This window comes from Zootermopsis nevadensis, unplaced genomic scaffold (genome assembly GCF_977971745.1).
Source record: "Zootermopsis nevadensis isolate Lab colony 2312 unplaced genomic scaffold, Znev_1.0 Znev_ptg000013l, whole genome shotgun sequence".
NCBI lineage: Eukaryota > Metazoa > Arthropoda > Insecta > Blattodea > Termopsidae > Zootermopsis > Zootermopsis nevadensis.
The window spans coordinates 12523396-12544845 of record NW_028259145.1 but is presented as its reverse complement, the minus strand read 5'-3'; the positions used below and the strand labels follow the sequence as shown (position 1 = coordinate 12544845).

Here is a 21450-nt window from a genome sequence, read left to right as displayed (position 1 = left end):
CTCAAACACCTGCATTGCAGGTGTTTGAGAACAGGGTGTTCCTCCCTCTGAGTGAGAGACCATGTTTCGCACCCATACAAAGCAACAGGCAAGATTATTTTTTGTATACTTTAATTTTCAGGTTCTTAGAAACCAGACGGGAAGACAAAATATTTTGAACTGAGAAGTAGCAAGCATTTCCAGAATTTAATCTCCTCCTAACTTCCTCATGTGTGTCATTTTGATTTGTTTTTGTTGTTCCCAGATATTTGAACTTTGTAACCCTTTCAAAGGACTTATTAGCTACCCTAAGATAATTTTGGCCGCCTGTCTTCTGATGACGAGATACTAACATGTACTTAGAACATGACGGCCTAGAAAAATTAAAGTCAACGTGACAACCCTCTATAGGTAGGGTTGGCCTGATTTCGACAGAGAGTCGGAACACTTATTGTGTGTCCAAACAAGTGCTATTTGTTCTGAGAATGTTTAGCGATGGCATGCAAACTACTTATAAATATAGTATAGAATGAGATAGGCCTATATAATGGCTGTGAAAAGCGAGACGAAAGAGAGGTGATTTAAACCGAGTTCAGGCATCAAATAGATAGGAATGTTAATGACACACCGCTGCACATAAAACAGAAAATTCGTGCAATTGTAATTGAGCAAAGTGAAATAAGACAAGATTTGAAGCTGTGCAGTCATCAGGTAATGAAGTGTTGCAATGGTAATGTTGAAAATAAGATGGCTGTCTTTTGGGTTATAGCGCCGTGTAGTCTGCTAGATCGACGTTCATACTCGTTGCCGTGAGAACCTTGCTCTCACAATGACAAAAGGGTTTAAGTTAAACTTGAAAGTCACCAAAACAAGATGCAATGGCTATACGTTTTAACATTAATCGAAATAAATAAAATATCGGCTGCCCTAAGAATATGTGCATTGCTCTCGCCAACGCTTTGAATTAATTGGTGGAGTTGGATTGACCAGATTATGGGAAGAAAATATTGGATTTCTTTTTCCTATGAAGGAACACACAAGCTCCAAACTACTCTGAGCCACGGATTGAGACCACAAAACTATAAACTTATATAGACCTGCTCATACATAAGCACTTAAGTTCAATCAGTTTTATTAATGCTTTTTTTAAATTGTCACTCTTATTTCTATAAATACCTATAGTCTAACCAACAAAACTTACACAGACAGAAAGGTAATATTAGATAATCTCCTTATGCACAAACTACTTGGAAGTTGTTTCGCAGAGTTCTGCTCGATATTTAGAGAAACGCTCTTTCAAACGATATGGTATACATCATACTATCCCTCAGGTAGGTTAAGGCCCTGTCGCGCTTTAGAGACAGCTATGCAGGTTTAGCAGAAAGTCCATAAATTTGTCGGGCAGTTTTAAACCCTCTCTTCTACGTCTGAGACAAGTTAATCGTTCTGCAACGTCCGTAAATTGTCCACGGCGACCATCACCATCTCGATACTATGTTGTTATTATGTATGCCAACCACAATACAGAGACCTCTTTAACTCTTGGGTCGTTTCGAGTCAGTGAAGTAATCACACTTGTTGAATGGAGCAGCTCGTAAATGGTATTGTATTTTAACGGTTATTACAAAAAACAGCAGGCCTATTAACTGCCGTAACCATTTCGATGCTGAAGGATACCACGTAATATCCATTTTCATGACAGTGGACGTGAAAAAGCTCCACAATTAAGTCCTCCTTTAATAAAAAAGCTCATTACCTGATTTTACCCGCAGCAGTATAACTCCCCCCCCCCCCGCTTCAGATACATACGATGTCCAACAGCATGAGATTTGTGCAATTGTGCTTGACAGGACGAGCTCAGTAATTAATTTCAGCATTCGAGTACTTTGAAGATGACATCCTTCTGGGACTTCATCGCTCTGATGATGGAATCTGTACTAACCTCTAAAAAATCGGTAAACTTCTACGATAATACACGACGTAATATCCCAGAAGTTACCATCTTTATTCTCGATGCCATAAAAACCTGAAACCTCACTTCGAGTATTTCGTCAACAGAAATAAATTATTTTAAGCATATTAACCACAGTAGTTTGGCCAGAATTCTAACCTTACCTTGCACGCAGTAGCTTCATGTAGTGTTTACAATTATTTCCACTTATAATACTCTTCACGCTGACCATCACATGCACGAATTAAAATTTGTCAAATACGGACGTCTGACAGACATACTTCAAACACACCCCATGAATTCCGTTTTCATCAAGGTATGATCGTGTAATATCGACATAAGCCAAGATGGCATAATGCACAGCCTATTTGATAATTTCCGATGCTAGATTAGAATGGCACGAAAGTCCAACATTCCACGGTACAATTCAATTTCTCAGACGCGGCCGCTGTAAGCACGAGGCACTGCAGATATGGACGAGTCCAGTAAAAGGCTACAAGGAATTAAAGGTGCGTGTGGGTTAATTCAGTTAAACCTAAACTACCTAACTAACCCACTGCACCTGAAATTAAACTCCCCCTACTCTTTCCCTCACGCGCCGCTCAGTGGCCACGTCTGAAAAATAGAAATGCAGGTTATAAAGTGCATACTTTAACATTGTGATAACATGTTGGGTGTTCAGAGGCGTCAATTCGGGGAAGAAATTCAACTATTCGGCAATCCGGGTGTCTCCAAAACGTTGTGGTTCTGCCTTCGCAGTTTTATTATGTTTAATTACAATGAAAGAATCAAGTTCGTTATAAATACACTTTTATAAAGACAGGAAGCATGGCGGAATAGTCTGCGTGTATATATTATATAGTAGAGACGATAAAACCTACAATTCTCTGACGGGATTCGAACCGAATACGAAGCAGTCGTCCCAATGATTACACCATAATGGGTAAAACAACAAATGCTCTGACATGTCGGTTGCATTAATTATGAGATTATAACTACTTACATAAAAGTGTCCTTGATAAGCTAACAGTCGCTCAGCTAATAAAAAAATTCCCTTTTATGTAACCCAGATGTTCATTGCCATGTTCACAAGGCTCAATGAAACTTTCTGCAATATGCTGGTTTTTATTGTGACGAGTTGATTAGTTGCTAACTCAACACCCATTCCCGAGGACCATTCATTTTCGGATGTCAGTAATGGCTTATACAGTATATTCACAGCTGCCCTTCATATCTAGAAACCTTAAGGATAGGAATAATATTTATTACAAACTTTGGTACTGTATTTTCAACGCAGGTCTAATTCAGTTCCTTGAAGGATATTATCATGATTCCAGTCAAATACTCGGTAAAGCCTAACCGAGCATTCAGGTTGTGACATCATGCTGCCAAGCCTATTACACAGTGGCAGTAATGGACAAACAATGAGGACCAGTAAATGATTAGATGCGGATGCCAAAATATATATGGAAAAAATCCTGACCCACTCGACCCTTGCTTCTAAAACTCCACAAGAGATAATCATAAACATTGATTAAAAATAAGGCAGCTAATTGGACAGCTTTTATTTACACTTAATAAACAATATTATAATTAACATTTCATTAGCATATGACAGTCTTTCTGGTTTGTTACATAAAAATTATATAAAAAAATCTCACGTTTCCTCTCTTTAACAAAAATTTGTAACATATTACATAATATTACATTTCAGGTCTTCATCAATTCTTAGGTTATTTCTCTACTTCTAAAAATCAGTCAAATCACTACAACTAAAATAAATACAATAATAACTAAACATCACGGCAAATTATCACTGATTTACTTCAAGTCTGACACATTTTCTAACCTCTTATTCTTGTTCAGCTTCCAAAGTTGAGGTTTGGGTCGTATCTGTAAAAAAATATTATAGATAATTAACATTTAACAATTTTACATCAATGAAAATGAAAAATGGTCTTCATTTTAGCTTAGAAGGAATTTATGTATAACACAGTGAAACACCAATAAAGTATCACATTAATGAAAAATTTAGAATAAAATACTTTACTACTCTCTGTTCAACTTGCTATATATGTATACAAAATTATCATGAAATTTCATTAAACGACAACTTGAAATAAAGATATATCAACATTTTGGTATGTTCAGCAAAATAAAAATGATGAATATCACTAAGTCACACAAGAAACACTATCCTTCAGTACTCCAATAATATATACAATAACATAAGATATGTGCAATTAAAAATTAAATCCGTGGCATAAGACCCCTCTGAGGGCCAAAGCAAACTAGCTGGATGCTGGCCTCACGTTCACATGCCTAAGCAGAGGTGAACGATCATCGAACCAGATATAGGGCGACGTGTGGTCAGCACGACGAACCCCCAGCCATTGCTAGCTTTCCTGACCGGATTACGCTACTCATTGTAGCTCCCCAATTTCCTCACGATGCTGGGTTGGCACCGGTCCCATACACTGGTCAAAAGCTCATGAGAAATTTCTTTCCCCGAGACTCGAACCAGCGCGCATTCCGTATCACCAGTCCGAAGCATGATGCCTCAGACCGCGCGGCTACGGCGCGGGACAAGATATGTGCAATACTCATAAAAAAAAAAAATTACTCGTGCTTGCTGTACGTGAAGATGCTGCAAATCCACAATTGGGACTAGGGCTGGTCGCCCATGAGCACACTGAAAAGGTACTTGACACTCAGATAAGTTTTTCAGAAGGACTTCACATTCCTCAGCATATAAGTGGTCACCAAACTTCACAGATCCTGAAACAGATACTCTAGAGTTACAATCTGCTTTAAAATAACGTCTCATAAAAGTAACAACTGGCTTTATTCATGGTTTGATGATTCTTCTTCTTCTATGGCTCTCCAGTCCATATTCAGTCCATGGCCTCCTCAATTCTCCTCTTCCATTCGGTCCTCTGTTAGGTCCGTCTGTCCGAGGCTTTGATTGAGGTTTCGAAACATCTTCCTTTTTACGGTACAAGGTTGTTAGCCTTGCGACCAACCCCCAACCTGGAGGACCACTTACACAAAGACTTCATTACATTTTCACAGTTCACATTTCTTAGATAGATGACTCTAGGCAGACTGGGTTACTAAAGTGAATATAATGCAGCAGTTCAGTTCAAGTTCTTTCAAACTTAAATTCATAGAATTTACGGTATTTACAACAAATTTTCATTCTGTACATATCACCTGTCTGAGATGGTGTTCTACTTCTCAGTGGACTAAAACAAGATGTTGCTTTGCCTTACTGCTTTCCAATTGCTCTAGAATGTGCCATTAGGAGAGTAAAAAAGAAATGTGAAGAGTTGGAACCGAAGTTCCTAAATCAGATACTCATCTTTGTCGATGACATTAATTTTTTAGTAAGAATAAGAGACCCAATAAAAAAAGGTAACAAACCTAGTAACTGGCATAACTTTGGTATTGCTGCACACTTTTTGTCATGGCAGTTCTAATGACTGCTGTTTACTTTTGAAATCATAAACAAAGACCTGTTTCATCATACATTATGATAACTTTTGTAAAAAGTTTAATTAGTTTCTGTGCAGTCAAGCAAGTCAGAAGCCAGACAAGTGATTTCTGTTTTTGCATAAGTCATGGGACCTACTTCGCTGAAATTTGGCTACTTACTGACATACATAAAACACGTTATAAACTATGACCTGCAAGAAATAAAAGCCATCTAGTTTGACGCACAAGTTACATATAAATTCTAAGTAGATTGCAACAATTTCTCAAAAAATTTAACACCATTTTGCAGCAGAACTTTTAGGTTTAACTATTTAATAACAGAGATTTTCACGAGCTTCTAGCCTTGGCCTTGATGGCATGATAAGTTTGCCATGTTCATACATACAGTCACTCGGTATCACTTCGTTAGATTGGATTACTAACAATTTGTGCACCTAAACTTCATTTAGACCACCTACCTCTGCAAGCTTCAGAGCTGATGACCGACTGCAGAATGGTAGGCAGCCGAATTGCAACACCTCTTGTAGTCAGAATGGAATCAACCTGTTCCCTAATCATGCTCTCAAGAAAACCATTCAGTACTGAAAGTCCTCGACCATGCATCTATAAAACAGATATCATGTCCAGCATGTCAACATGGCTTGCAAGTTAATCAAGAACACCAAATTAGTTCATCCATACTAGATGAAGAGTGTCTGATAACAAAGTGATGAGCAAAATATCTGGACCTAAGACACAAGTGACATGAGATTGGGGAGAGGGGCATGGCTTTATGATGATGTGTTTCATAATCTGTACTTCAACTAATATTGTTTTCACAACCAAATCAACGAAAAACAAAAGGCAAGACAGGAAGGACATACTGGGGAGAAAAAATACACTATATTAGCAAGAAAACCTTCAAGGAACATTCTCAAGTACCAAAATACATCAAATTGTATACCAAATTTTACTACATATAGGGTAGCTAAAAGAACTCTTAAGTAATTTCTCATAAGTATAACCAACCTCTCTTTCTTCCCGTGCCAGCAGACAAGCTGGAACACTTGTTATTTGTATGCTAGTATCATCTAATATTTCAAATTTAAGACCAAGTTTTTCAAAATCCTTTTGGAAACATGAAATAATTCTAACTTCTTTGTTGCTCATACATAAATTAATATGGGGATTCACATCCATTGTCTTGAATTCTGAATCACAGCCTTCAACAAGATAATCTGCAAAACAGGATAACAGACCTCTCATAATTAATAATAAACCTATCATAAATGTAAGGATGGAATAAGATTATCTACTGTCTACACAAACATTCCTAATGAATGACAATACAGTGAAGATTATAATATGCAAAGCCAGTTTGGTCAAGTATGTTAGACTAAGAAGCAGATCAATGAGCATGTTCAAGACAAATAAAGAATCGGAAATTCTGAAAGTATGTCTAAAATGGACATCAGTCATGGAAAGAAATGGTGCAGGAATAGCTAATGAACTAGCCAAAACACATTATTCTGATTAAATTGGAGAGCTTGTGGACTGTTCAAATACACTGAAAATCAGGGCAAATTACACAGAAAAATAAAGTGTGTGTAACTATTGTGTAAGCATTTTATCAGAACTTATGATAAAACTATCTAACATCAACCATATACACAAATGAAATATTACTCTAAGTGTACGAACCTTTCATCAGACTTTCAAGTCTAATGCGTTCGTGAACTGCATGCTGATCAAACAAGACAATCACATTCTGACTTTCTCCACTCCTTGGACCAACTACCGTCACAATAAATTTGTTATCCAACTGTCCCAGAACCTAGAGACAACAATCAGTATTGTTTCAGTCATTTATTGAACCTCAAGTCAGTCAAGCAGAAGGAGAAGCGAATGGGTAGCAGCTGTTCACATTCATGTTCACGTCTCTGAAGCATGTCTAGACAAGACGATTAATGGATAATATTCAGAAATTTGAGATGGATGGATGTAGGTGGAATGTTCATAACTCAGGAGTGACTGCATTCAAAATAGCTGTAAATTGCACTGAATATGTATAAAAAAGGAAACGTGTGTTGCCGAGTCTCTAAAGTTTTATATTATTTTGTGTGATGTGTTGTTTTGTTGTCTCTCATTGTTTTGTTGTGTCTTATTGTTTTGTTGCATCTTATTTTTTTTGTCTTATTGTTTTGTTGTGTCTTATTGTAGCTCCACTGCCACCGGGTAAAAACCCATTTGCAGTTAATAATAAATAATAATAATAAATAACAAATGACTGACTTGTTATAGGAACACTGTATTGGATAATGTCCATTATCTGAGGTATATTTGATATACAACATTTAAGGAGTTGGTTCTACTGTGGTCTTCAGATTATTACGATGCTGACTTTTTTATATCATTAGTGACATTGGTAAGAACTGAACCCAGGACTTTTTAAATGCTTGGCTACAATGCTAACCATAAGACCACTGTGGTGGCCCAGAAATGGTTTTACTTATAATTGTACTCACATAACATATTCAGTTTTCCTATTCCATAGTAGACAGCCATATGCACTTTGTCAACTGATAGACTGTTCTGATGAATACCAATTCTTTCGGTTTCCTAATGACTGCATTATAGAATCTTCTTTGCTCATGATTTCTGCCTCATTCCAAATGACCCTCACCCCATGAGTGTTCTACTATTTTGGACTTCAATATTTGTTGTTTGTGTTTGGTGATTCTAGTGTTAAGTGATCTTCCTGTCTCTCCTATATATATTTTTTCCTGCATTCCAATCTTGGGTTTAGTCTTCATGATTATACCTGTAGTGTAGTTTGTGGTCTGAATTCTGCATGTATTTTTAAATCTTCCCGATTCTGTAAACTTTTTCTGGTACCCTCTGGATGTACAATAATACCATAGTACCTTGTGTGGTTTCCAGACTGGTAGGCAAAACCCAGAAAAAAGCCGTACCAACAAGACACGACAATCAAACTCCTGAAGATAGGAGTACAGCCAACTCCAAAATGCTCATGTGTATCAAATATACCTAAATATACCTCACACAATGGACAATGGCTGACTAAGTTTTCCTAAAATGTCTGCCGTTATTCATCTTTTTTGCAATTATTATTGAGCAGAGTTTGGACAAGACACTTCTTCAAATAGTTCCAAAATGTAACAATAAGTTTCCTCTGAAGCCTAATAAAAATTAACAAAAATATCAAAATGTAGAAAACATTAAGTCACAGCCATTAGATATAAGTTTCTAATAACAAACCTTCAAATTTGAGAAGATGTCCTTACTAAAGGTGTATGGATAGATAACATTGTATACTTTCACTATACTCCTGGGAAGCTCCTCGATACAAGCATTTGGCACTTCTTTCTCACAATATTGCAACTGACAGTCTGAATCTGCTAGCAGCTTCTGCACCAAGTCCCTGCAATCTTCACAAAGCATAAGACTCTTAGCATCTTTCCCATTCTACAAAGAATATCTGATTAAATTGTATTTAATTACAGTTCCTCTTATACGTATGTTAATCCTGTTAATTACACTGTAATTAATGAATTATTTATTTGAATTTACTTACTTGGTATTGCTATACTCATATTGTCTAATGTGTTCAATTAGTAGTCATCTAAATATGATACAAGGAAAATACGAATCTCTAAGATATTGCAATCTGAAGATCATCTGGTAGTTCAAATGGTTACAGCATTTGTCCATATGGAGTCTTCTTCAAGTCTGATTTCAATTACAATTTGTACCACATTATAAACAACCTAACACTTTTCACCAAGTTTCAAACAAAAATCAATGCACTTTCCATTTGACGTAGCAGGAACAAGTATAAAAACAGCAACAAATCTAAGTGGATACTTGTATTATAACATTGAGGAATATTATTTCTGCATTTCATATATGAACTTCAAAATGACATAAAAAAACAATCAGAACATCTTTAAAGGGACCACAAATTTTATGGAATTCTCAATAACTGTGTATTAACTTCAGCTATCTGCAGGCAAGCAGCGATCAAAGATGTACAACACACATTACAACACATGTAATATATATATATATATATATATATATATGGTATTGCTCAAAACGTCCACACATTAATACTATGAATAATAACTATACTCTAAAACTTTCGTAATAATTAATACTTATAAACAGAGAACATGGAAAAATGTTCAGTAACATGAAACACAAATATGGCAGTCTTCTTTATAATCTGGTAGAAGTTTACTGACTTTCACAGGTGTTCATTGAAGCTTATGTAATGGTTACTCAATTTTATTCCAGATGCTAGCAAAATTAAATCATGGCATGGGGAAGATTAAAAATGTACAAAATTTCAGTTGGAAAAACCTGAAGGCAAGATATCTAGAAACACCCAGGCATAGATGCGAGGGCTTCATAAATAAAGTGTGTGAAAGGGTCGGGACTAGAGTCAACCGACTTACGACAGGGTCCTGTTCCAGGCCCTTGTAAACACAGTAATAATCCTGGATCCATAAAGATGTGTGCTTCAGTTTCTCAGGAATGGCTCTGCTCTGTGGAATTATTTAGTTAGCTATACCTGACAAAATTACATTATGAAAATTAATACAAAATCACATAAGTAAAGAATGAGCCGGGATAGCTCAGTCAGTATAGTGACTAGCTACGGGCTGGACGACCGGGGTTCGATCCCCGACGGGGGCAGAGGATTTTTCCTCTAGCCTCTGCATCCAGACCGGCTCTGGGGCCCACCCAGCCTCCTCTACAATGGGTACCGGGGTCCTTTCCCGGGGGTAAAGCCGGCCGGGGCGTGATGCTGACCACTCACCCCCATCTAGTGCCGAGGTCAAGAAAGAGAGGAGCTATACCTCCACTCACCCCAAGCGCCTGTATGGCACGTAGCGGGACAAACTTTACTTTACATAAGTAAAGAATGCCCATATTATTTCCAGTATGTGCAACAATAGAGCAATTGTTAGCCTCCAATGCACTCCTTTCACAACTCACAGATATAATTACTAGTTGAGGTTTTTACGATGGTAAAGATGTCAAAGGTGGTCTTCTGGTTTGTGATGCTGCATGGATTTGTAGGTGGGTACCAATGTTTCAGAAGAACATACTGCTTCCATCTTTAGGATGTCACAACCCAGAAGACCACTGGCAGTTTTGGACACGGTGCAGCCTACAAAATTATTGAAACATCTGAAGAATGTCACAATGAATGAAAGGTAAGTTTACTGGCAAATTGTATAAAAAGGCAAAAGTTATTTATGATAAAGCCATAGTAAAAACTACAATGATCTTGGCCTAGATACACACAGAAAATCTTACTTGTTCTCTTTGGTTCTTGTACATCTTTCCACTTGACGCTTGATAATTCATCCATTAAGCTGTAACTGTCTGTAACAATATTGCACAGCACCTGATGTGAAACAGGAGTCAAATTTTTCTCTTCTGATTCCTCATAGGATTTGTTCACACCCTTTCTTAAAACAGGTGACATCCCTTTGGGTAAGAACGCAAATCTTTTACTCATTGAATATAAATTTTGAGTCATCACATGGTTAGGTACAGCGTAGGATGTCAATCCACTTTCTACGTGAACAAAAAATATTTTACCCTTTGGATCCAATCTTTGTTCCCATTCTTTTGAACGTTTCATATCAACATCTTCTGCTGAATGGCTTATTTTTTCTATTTCCTTGCATACATTCATTCCAACAGTACTATTTTTAACTACGTCATCTTGTCCAACAACGGTAGCATAATTTTCTTGCTTGTTTGCGTCTGATCCTGCTATATTATTCATAATCCTGTCAAATGCTTCATTTAGATCTTGAGTGGAAACGGTATTAGACATATTTACTTCAGATAATATTAAATTGCTTTCATATGGTTCATGTGTACGTGTGGCAACATTCAGATTATGTTCCTCAGTGCAGTTTCTTTTTGCATGTGTATATGGGCAATCAACTTCACATCTTCGTTTTCTGTCCAACAGATTAGACTGCATTTCCCTTAATTTATTTCCATTTATCGCTAAACTTGCTGCAGGATAAACACATTCATTCAGTTTTATCTTTTGTTCAGCTTGGTGACATTCAATTTCACTTTCTGTAGTATTTATATCAGTCATCTGCCCACACGTAATTAAATCAGTATTTAACAATCCATTTTCACTTTCTCTGTCACAAATGTTGGCATTATTTGTTGATTTATTTGAATTGCACTGAGTTGATTCAGAAAATGAATGTGTTTCAGAGTGTTTACAAGAACTGCTTTCAGAATTAAAAATGTTCTGCCTTAAGGTTTGAGTACAATCATTTTCAATAAAGCTATTACTGCCCGGCACTCCTTGATTTGTGTTATTCCTTGATGGCAAGCGGTCATTTAAGAATGAACAGTGTAGTCCGCTAAATACATTTTCAGCATAAGACAGTGTGTCTTTTGTTAAAACAGATGTATCATTTGCCTTCACTAAACTGAAAGTTTCAGCATTAACATCATTTTTGACAGTCCTTGATAATGAGTCTTTAAAGAATGAGGAATTCTCTTGAGCACAACACATTTTTCCTACACTAGGCACTTCCTGTGTACTTTCATCATTCATACAGTTATGAGAAGTTAATGCTCCACAATGTTCAGTATTCTTCGGTGACAATTCTTTAGATGACAGTAATTGCCCATGTCCAGAAGATATCTTTTCCATTAATAGAAGCTCTGAAGCTTCTTCACGAATGCATTTATAATCACTTGATATTCTACATTTTATGGTGCTACTTGGTAAAGACCATTTAGAAAATAACTGTTCTTTTTCACAGGATATACTTTCAGAATTATTTTTGCCAGTATCATTAATTTGATTTGTTTCATTATTTGCATCTGAGTAATGGCTTTTTGAAACTTCTTGTACTATTGTACCTGTTGGTAATATTTTCTGTAGCATGTTAGTTTTCTCAACAGAATCAACATTTTCTGTCTCTGAAACATTATTTTCATTTCCTTCTGAATTTGCATTATTTTTATTACTAGCAGAATGAGAAATATAACAAATTTTTAATGTACTGATGACATCTGATAATGCAGCAGATGAATCTGTATATACTTTCTCACGATACACATTTTCAGAACTTGGTTCTTTACAAAAGTAATTATTCATTATGCCTATTGTTCTAGTTTCTACTTCATTCAAATCCTTCCCAAAAGGAACAAAAATGTCATCAGTTCCAACAGTCACATTTCCTTCCTCATTCTCACTAAATAACAATCCTGAACAGTACGCTTCTCTGTCAGCTTCCTTCCCATTAGAAGAAACTGCTAAGCTGTTCCGGGAACACAGGTTTCCTGAATCTTGATTACGAACTATGTTGCAATTATGCAAGGAGAGGTCAGAACTTGAATCACTGACTATAATTTTACAGTTGGGTGTTTGGTGAAGACATGAAAATGATGAGTTGCAGCTGCTACCAGAACTTGGAACAATAGTATCATTACTGCCTTCTATTATTTGAGGCATTTTTCCATCCACAGCTGTCTGCGAGATTTTACCATCCACTCTGTTCCTGCCTTCTTGCCTGTCAGGAGACAAGTATTCCACAGTCTTTTCCTGTCCTTCAAAGGATAAACAAGATCCTTCCAGCCGTTCTTTTGATAATGTATTCATCTTCCAATTTTCACACTTTGTAATTGAATAGCAAGTTTTTCGCTTCAAAGATTCTTCAGAACAGTTGTTATGAATATGTTGTGCATACATATCTTTTGGAATATTTGTAGGTTTAGAAAGTCTCTTATTTTCGGAACAATTTTTGTTAAAAGATGACATATTTATACGTCTCCTTTTTGCGAAGCACGGCTCCATTTCATTACCAGATTCAACATCCGCTTCACTGCCCGAACTGAAAATAATACTTTTTCCAAGTTGCTGTCTAGACACAGCGTAGTCCGATACAAACACCACTTGTGAAATTCCTCTTGCACAATCACTCGCATAGTGATTTTTCACAATTTCTGAATTCTGTATATTTTTCTTTCTTAATTTGCTTTTACATATCATATCTGAATTGCTGTCGAAAAGTTTTTTTATATCCATGCAGCCTAAGTGATGCCTCATTTCTAACTTAGGAGAAAATCTAAATGTAACAGCTCCTAAACTAGGTCTGTCACATTTACCTACGACATTCACATTGTGTAATGCACAGTCTGAACTACTGAGATGACTTAACATCTTCTGTGAATTGCCTTCAAAATTGTTGGGAAGGTTATGGTGAAAAACCATCTTATCAGTAGAATTAAAACCTACAGACTTATTACAGGCTTGTGTATTATGCGACTTCTCATGACAACTAAATGTCTTGGCTGCAGCGTGGTCATCCTGAAAATCTGTTTTGTGATAAATAGACAACATACCATTCTGTAGAGTACACTTACTCTTCTTGGCCTTTTCTCTTTCAAGGGTACACAGAAAATCAGAACTTGTGCAGTAGTCTCTTGAATAACTGTAATCTGTGCTGAAAGCCTTTGTGAAACGTCTATGTGCATTAATTTTGTGATGGATTAGTTTTAACCAATTGCACACTTCTTCGCTATTTTGGGCCAATGGAGACATGTCTCTTCCATCAGTACGTTTATCTGTTGCTTTAAGCGTAGAATGGTTGCGCTGCATACTGTTCCAGTGTTCCTTTACTTTACCAACATCATAAGTACTTGCAAGATCAAACATTTTAATACAGTTCCTCTCATTATTACAAGCTGCATGTGATGTCCTCACACACCTCTTTCGCACGTCAGACGTAGTGGTGGTAATGTTTGTTTCTCTCTTCTTCTGCTCATAATTATGAAAGTTATTATGTTGTTGAAACTGGACGCATTCCTCTACTTCTATGATCTCTTTGCGAGGAATGTTCAATTCATTACATAACGGCCCCCTATAACCAGAGGAAACGCATAAATTACTTCCATCTCTTCTCCTCAATGACTGACTTGGAAAACTAGGACTGCAATGACTGGTATTTCTTTGAAAGTTAAAGACGTCTCCTTCTGTTTTTTCAGTATTTTCATATTTTCTGACAGGTTTTGCGATACTTTCGTTGCTCAATGTTTCAGAAGCATCGTGCACTAAATGATTCATTTGTTGCTCATAATTACTACACTCCTTATAGTGTGTTTTGTTACACATTGTACTCAGATCTTGATTCATAGCCATTTTGTGTAGTAAACATTTCAAATGTGTTGGTATATGAGAACAAACTTCACCTTTAAGGAAATTTTCCTGAGCTGTTTCACAGTTATCAATTGCAACAGTCTTAAAACTTACATTAATATTAGGTTTGTCACACTCATTTGTAGTATCTACACACCTCTTCTGCGTTTCTGAAGTACTATAATACAGTTGTAAAGCATCCCATGCAGAATTTTTAAAAGGTATAGGAATTTCAATATTTGATAGACAATGAAAAGTTTCTCTAAACTTTGTAATTGGCGGAAGGTCAACATGTTTTGACTGATACTTTGGTTGTGTTCTGTGACTGATAAAATTCCTAAATCTTTCAACTGGATAAAGATCTGAATCTGTTCCAGTTAGCGTGCACTGTGGTGATAATTTTTCACAGTCAGATTCAATTAAAGGAGTTTCAAAAAGACAACTTCTTGACTTATTCAAATTTTTTCTTGCTATAAGTGTTTCATTTCTCTTCAAGACACCAGTCAATGACGTTATGCTTTGTTGAGTTATATTGTATATTTGTGAACTGGAGAAAGGATTTTCTGATTCACATTTATGCAATGTATGATTAGGAGTGAAGTCAGTGAGTACATTCTTATCACTTCTGTTAGCACTAGAATCCAACATTACTGTAACTTCAGACTCTACATCAATTTCTTCAAAGGTTAAAGTTGTATTTTGAAGACATATATCATCTTTGTAGCATGAATCTTCACTCTTCTCTCTTCTCTTAGCAGGCATGCCAAATAATGCTCGAGAGACATTCAGCATCTTCTTGTTCACAATTTCTGAAAGATTGCATATGTTCGACTCTTTTTCCCGATTTAGCATTTCAGTTGATTTAACATGTTGCGTCTTTAATTGTCCAAGGGCACATTCCTTCTCTAATTGCTCCATTTCCTTAAGAAGGGATGATATATTTTTACCATTGCTCTTTTCATTCTGAGAACAGATATTACTCCCTTGACTAAAAGACATGGAATATTCCTTTTCTAAGAATGTTCTTATGACTGACTCCATACACTGAAGAACTTTATCCCAGTTACAAAATTCAATAAGAGTCTTCTTTGGATCAAGACATATATCATATAGATGGTATGGACATTCAACATTCAATAAGTACACTGCGTATTTGTCCCGTTTCCTAGGAGAAGAGTATGCAAGCCACCGTCCAGTGGTTGTTTCCTTAGAAATGGGAATGTCACGTGATGTTATATTTGATTTCAAAATGAAGCTGTTACCCAACATAGAGTTTGCAAGCTTGTGAAACTTAGATTTCAGAACCAGCCTTTTATTCACATACACAAATTGCAAATTCTTTTGATGGTGAGCCTCTTTGCCAATGTAGCCACTTATTTTAAATTGATCTAATGTTGAGCTGACAGTAACAAGAGTCTGAGCAACAGTCTGACCAAAAAGGTATGAAAAAGCACTAATAGTGTCCGCAGATTTCCGAGTATGGAGAATTAAGTTTCCATCTGTATCATTCCGCAGACTGAATGAAATCTAGAAAACAAAAAAATCACATTAAGATTTGAGGTTTTCATGGTTGTGAAAACATAGATTGTTGTCTTATGGATTGTGACACTGTGTATTCTAGTTAAATGAAATGTACAATACAAGAAAACTTTATAAGTTCTACGAAAAACAGAAGTGGTAATAGTAACTGTGATGGTAGCAATCACAGTTGTAAAAGAGCAATCACCAACTGTGTGCCCAGTTCATATGCAAGGTCTTCAAACATAACACAGTTCTGAGTTGTATTGGAAACAAACTTATACTTTTACACAACACTTAACCTTTTGTGTCATCCACAATTATCACATTTTATCAAGCATGTTAGAACAAACAGCAAAAGACTTTCAATCTGTACTCAGGAGATGCCAAGACACCAAATGTCCTTATATTCATTCATGGTTTTCCTCAGTCTCTCCAGTATAATTCCAGGAGAGTACTCTGAAATAGGCCACAGCCATATCATCTCTAATCCTTTCAAATTTAATTCCTCAAAAACTGGTATCTAACCTCTGCAGTTGATAAAGCAACATTCAATAACACACAGTCTGTTTTTAAGGAACAGAATTTAAAGGGTTTAAATCCACTCTCATCTTATAAAATATACAAGATGTCATAAAAAGTGTTTTCTTTCAGTTACAAGAGAGTATTTAGGAAATTAAGAGATCAACATTTATGTCAACAGCATATATAATATTCAGTCTTGGCATTAGTCCCTAAGAAGTATGCTGATTACTTCAATCCACCAACTTACATTCCTACTGTAATGACATATAGCTATTCACTATACAACTTTTTGAATTAGACGAAGATATTAGCAAAAATAATTCATTTTTATAGTTTGCAATTTTATGATCCTTAATGTCCTTCTCTTACTTATTTTAATTTAAAGTAACACCACGGTCCATTATAAGGCAATTTAATGAATTCTTCCCGGGCTACCAGCCGTGTAAGGTGGTTTAATGAACGAGGACGAGGGCAAAGATTAGTTCTTGAAACGTTAGTGTTTCCTTCGTTAAACCACCTTACACGGTTGGTAGTCCAAGAAGAATTCATTACACTTAGTTACCATATAAGCTTTAGATCATACATTATAAGGCAATGTTATTCAAGATAAAACTTAAACAACAGGTTATGAGGATGCTGCTACTTGCATTCAATTAAAATGCTAAAAATATTGAAAGAAAATAAAATTTCTTACACACAAGCCAAAATGTTTAAGGAGTCACTATAGCCAGATAAGAGGATTATAATACCTATCTCCCTCAGAGCTTACATTTACACAGCACACGCAAAGACCCCTGTGCAGCATGACCAAAACAACAAAAACACAGACCACAAAGAACAAAGGTAATATTCTTAAAAAAACTTCATCATTCAGCTCTAAATTATTTTGTCAATATAGTATATAATACTCCTCCAGGATAGGGGTTGGTCGCAAGGCCAACAACCTTGCACCGTAAAAAGGAAGATGTTTTGAAACCTCAATCAAAGCCTCGGACAGACGGGCCTAACAGAAGGCAGCGGAAGATAGGACTGAATGGAAGAGGAGAATTGAGGAGGCCATGGACCGAATACGGACCAGAGAGTCATAGAAGAAGAAGAAGTATCTAATACTAATGTGATATTTGTTAGAACAATTTTAAGCAGTTTAGAAGAATCCAAATTAATATATTTTATTTTTATGAATCTGTAACGTATTCACACATTCTACAGATACTTGCCTGTGGCTGCATGAGAGCAGTACATTCAATATGTGACTTTATTTCTTCCAGATCTATAGCACTTCGAATTCTTTGTCTTCTGACTGGCATATTATACATAAAGTCATGGACTGTGATTGTAGTTCCATGCTCAGGACGTACAGTCTTTGAAACTCCTGCCTTATGCGATTTACCATGGGTAAAGACTTTGCAGAATGTGATGTCACTACCCTTAGGTCTTGACTCCAGTGTCAGCAGTCCTGAAACTTCCCGCAGACTTGCTAATGCCTCTCCACGAAAACCAAACTGATCTAAGCGATTATGAAGATCCTCTATGGAATGACATTTACTAGTCATATACCTAAATTAACAACACAAAGATAAAGAAGTTCAGTTAAAATTTGAGCTTCATAAATTATTATGTAACACATTTTATTTAAAACTAAAACCCAAAATCAGAACATAAGGCAAGATACGAAGGTATAAATGCCAAATATATACATTATGATAAATAAATAAATATGAGACAATAGAATTCCTTCGACAGCATAAGAAATTATGATAGTGAACAAATTATCACTAGGCATTGACAGACAATCTTCTGCTTCCAGCTGCCTGTAGGTTAAAAATGTTAACATTCTGTCTACAATGGTAACTGTTTGTGCATTAATGACTCAGAATTCAAAACAGCAGACAAAACCAATTGCTCAGATGGCTAGATACTGACTTCTCACTGTGAAAACATGAGTTCAATCCCAGGTACCATTAAGTGAGATTCATGGTGAATGAAGTGGCAGGTTCTTCTCTGAATTCTTAAATTTTTTCCCAATAATCATCATTCCACCAATGCTCCATACTCATCTATCACTGAACCATGACATGTATAATAGCCTGACCAAGCAACACATTAACATAATTTCAGTCCTCAGTTAGGGGCTTCATCGCTTACCCAGCACTTGTCTGATCTCAGAGTAAGATAGTTTAGTTTATTCAAGACAGTGCTATGTGGTGTCACAAACCTCAATATGAGATGCAAAACAGCTGTTACAGTTGCGATCCCATGAAAGTCTCAGCTGCACAATTAATTAATTAATTAATTATTAATTGCCCAATTCAGCAATGTACTTATGTGTGTACTGTCCACCTATGTAAATTACCACTACTCAAGAGCTGTCAGACATAACTCAAAGATGTGCACTATAATCAGGTTTAAACTTTTAGCATACAGAAATAAAAATGCAGATTATAAAACTGTAAATGTTAAGTCAGTCCCTTGTCATTACAGTATGGTGCAATCCTCGGGTTGCTGATGAAGTACATGACGTCCAGATATGGCAGACAGCTGTGAACATACTGTATAAAATGTTTGACACAAGACCTCTGACTTGGCTGGATTTATTTGCATGACATACTTTGATTAAATTTAGTATTAGGGGGTCTATATTACAAGTTATCAAGCATTATTAATTTTAGTCCATTCAAGCTCATGCAACCCCTACTTCACACAAAGTTTAAATCAAAAATGCTGATTTTCTTTCAGAATGGCTCATAATATAAAAAACTAGCACAAGTCATAAAATATAGAACTCATTAACAGTACAGCTTTACTTGACACACATCTAATGTAAATACTTGAAAAAATACAATAAAAATAATTAATGACTTTAAGCAGTGTGATACATAATAAGTTTAGCTTCACAACATCGAGACTGCATCTATTCTAAAAGAACATCAAGGCTGATACAGAACATCATATTGCAATCTTACTTGGAGTACACCTTTTGACTCTTGTTTATTCTCAATCTGATATTATTTCAATCTAGTCTGTAACAATTTTCTTGTTCCATACTCACAGATGCAAACAAAACCAAAAACTAGTTGTGTGTTGAAAGTTGTACTGTAACACATTACACATAAATTAATTTTATTCTGTATTAACATCATGTCAGTCCCATTTACCTTGTTCCAACAAGGTCAAGATGTGCTGAGTTCATGCCACATCCATTATCTATAACTTGGATTTTGTGGAACTTAAAATTTATTCTAACAGCAATCAATGTGGCCCCTGCATCAACTGCATTAAACACCTGAAAATAACACACACTCAATTTCAACATATCATGCCAATTTAAAAAATATATCCCAACTAAAATTTTGTTTGCATTTCTTGCATCATGTATGAGTGTCAGGTTCACATTTCAAGACTTTTTTGGGCTGATTTGATGAAAAGTAGTACGTACTCACTGCCATGCAAATTGAATTTTTTTTACTAACTTGTCCTTATTACAAGTAGACTTAACAAAATGTTTCCATGTTCCAGTTTGGAAATCTCTGGCTTTGTAGTTTCAGCTTGTTTGAACACCAACAGCCATATATAAATAATCTTAGAAGTTCCTAATAGAGAACACAATGCATGTTTTATGCATGTGATAAAGTATTCATGTTAAACTGTAACACCACTCTTACCAGTTCATCTACACACTGGGCCACACTTGTAAAAACAACACCACTTCTCAACGCAGACTGCACTTCTGAAGATAATTTGCATATGGTCATTCTACATATATGAAACATAAAAGACAACCTAGTGTTAGTATTACTTACTATAAATACTGTCTTATATGTTAAATATATCTAAACAAAGCCAACACCAAATTTCCAACTGAAATATCACTAGGTTATGTGATATTTCCTTTCTTGCAAATCTCTGTCAAAACGATGTAATTTATATATGTATTATAAAAAACAAGTATTGCATTTTGGCTATGTAATGTTCTACACCCATGGCTTAGGACTATGAAGGATCTACGGAATGCAAATAAATTCTACTATATTATATTCATAGTTTCTGGTTCAGTATAACCGCTTGTAAGCCTGTTGCTATAGAAAACTCATATCATGTCGACACAACAGTAATAAATACAAAAGGATAACATTACAACTTAACCACATTACTATGGACGTGTATTTACAGGGTCCTTTACATAACCTTAACAGCAACTACAAAATAACAACAAAGAAAAATATCTACTATTATCATGTATTACAAAATGAGTTTCAATACCTTCCTCCGTTTTCCATTTCAATCTTATGTAGTTTATATTCTAGAAATGCGTATAAACATATATATATATATATTAAGATAAAATAACGCTAACAATAAACTCTTAGCACCACATTAAATTCTGCGTAGTCTACACTATAACCACAAGCGTAAACGCAGCGCTGTTCACTATGTGCTGCGCTCTCTGAACGATTTACAACTAAACACAACGGCTGTGCGACAGAAGCCCAGTAACGAAATGTAACCTAACCCAACCTAACCTCAACCAAACCTAACTCAATATAAACCAAACTAACCCAATTAAACTTAAATTTTGAAATGATACAGTGGAGACCTTGACATGAATTTGACCTATCCATTACTTGTACTTGAAAAACTCACCCACACAAGGTAAATGTATTATATTTTCACAGAATTAATTTACATGTTCTGCTGCTAAATATCCAGTGGTTGTTGCATAATGCTGTCTGTTGCTCCAAACTATGAACGCTGACAGAATTTTGCACAGAAATATATGCCACACCATAAC

At 35.8% G+C, this 21450-nt stretch overlaps 1 protein-coding gene across 3 annotated transcripts; it reads right to left on the bottom strand.

The window, feature by feature from the left end:
- Positions 1-3480: 3480 nt before the first annotated feature.
- LOC110827319 (uncharacterized) lies at positions 3481-21066 on the bottom strand. Of its 3 annotated transcripts, XM_022058887.2 has the most exons (11): positions 20922-21064; positions 20324-20414; positions 19817-19944; positions 17879-18218; positions 10751-16145; positions 8684-8853; positions 7106-7238; positions 6434-6642; positions 5884-6028; positions 4554-4708; positions 3481-3823 (listed from the first exon to the last, which is right to left on the bottom strand). In XM_022058887.2, the coding sequence occupies exons 1-11, from the start codon at positions 20936-20938 to the stop codon at positions 3752-3754; spliced, it is 6855 nt and encodes a 2284-aa protein (XP_021914579.1). In that variant the 5' UTR covers positions 20939-21064; the 3' UTR covers positions 3481-3751. The 3 variants fall into 3 exon arrangements, 2 of the variants coding, with proteins under 2 accessions (XP_021914579.1, XP_021914580.1); XR_002542271.2 differs by lacking the exons at positions 3481-3823; positions 6434-6642 and having other exon boundaries at positions 4568-4708; XM_022058888.2 differs by lacking the exons at positions 3481-3823; positions 4554-4708; positions 5884-6028; positions 6434-6642; positions 7106-7238 and adding an exon at positions 10427-10601 and having other exon boundaries at positions 8721-8853; positions 20922-21066.
- Positions 21067-21450: the final 384 nt, after the last annotated feature.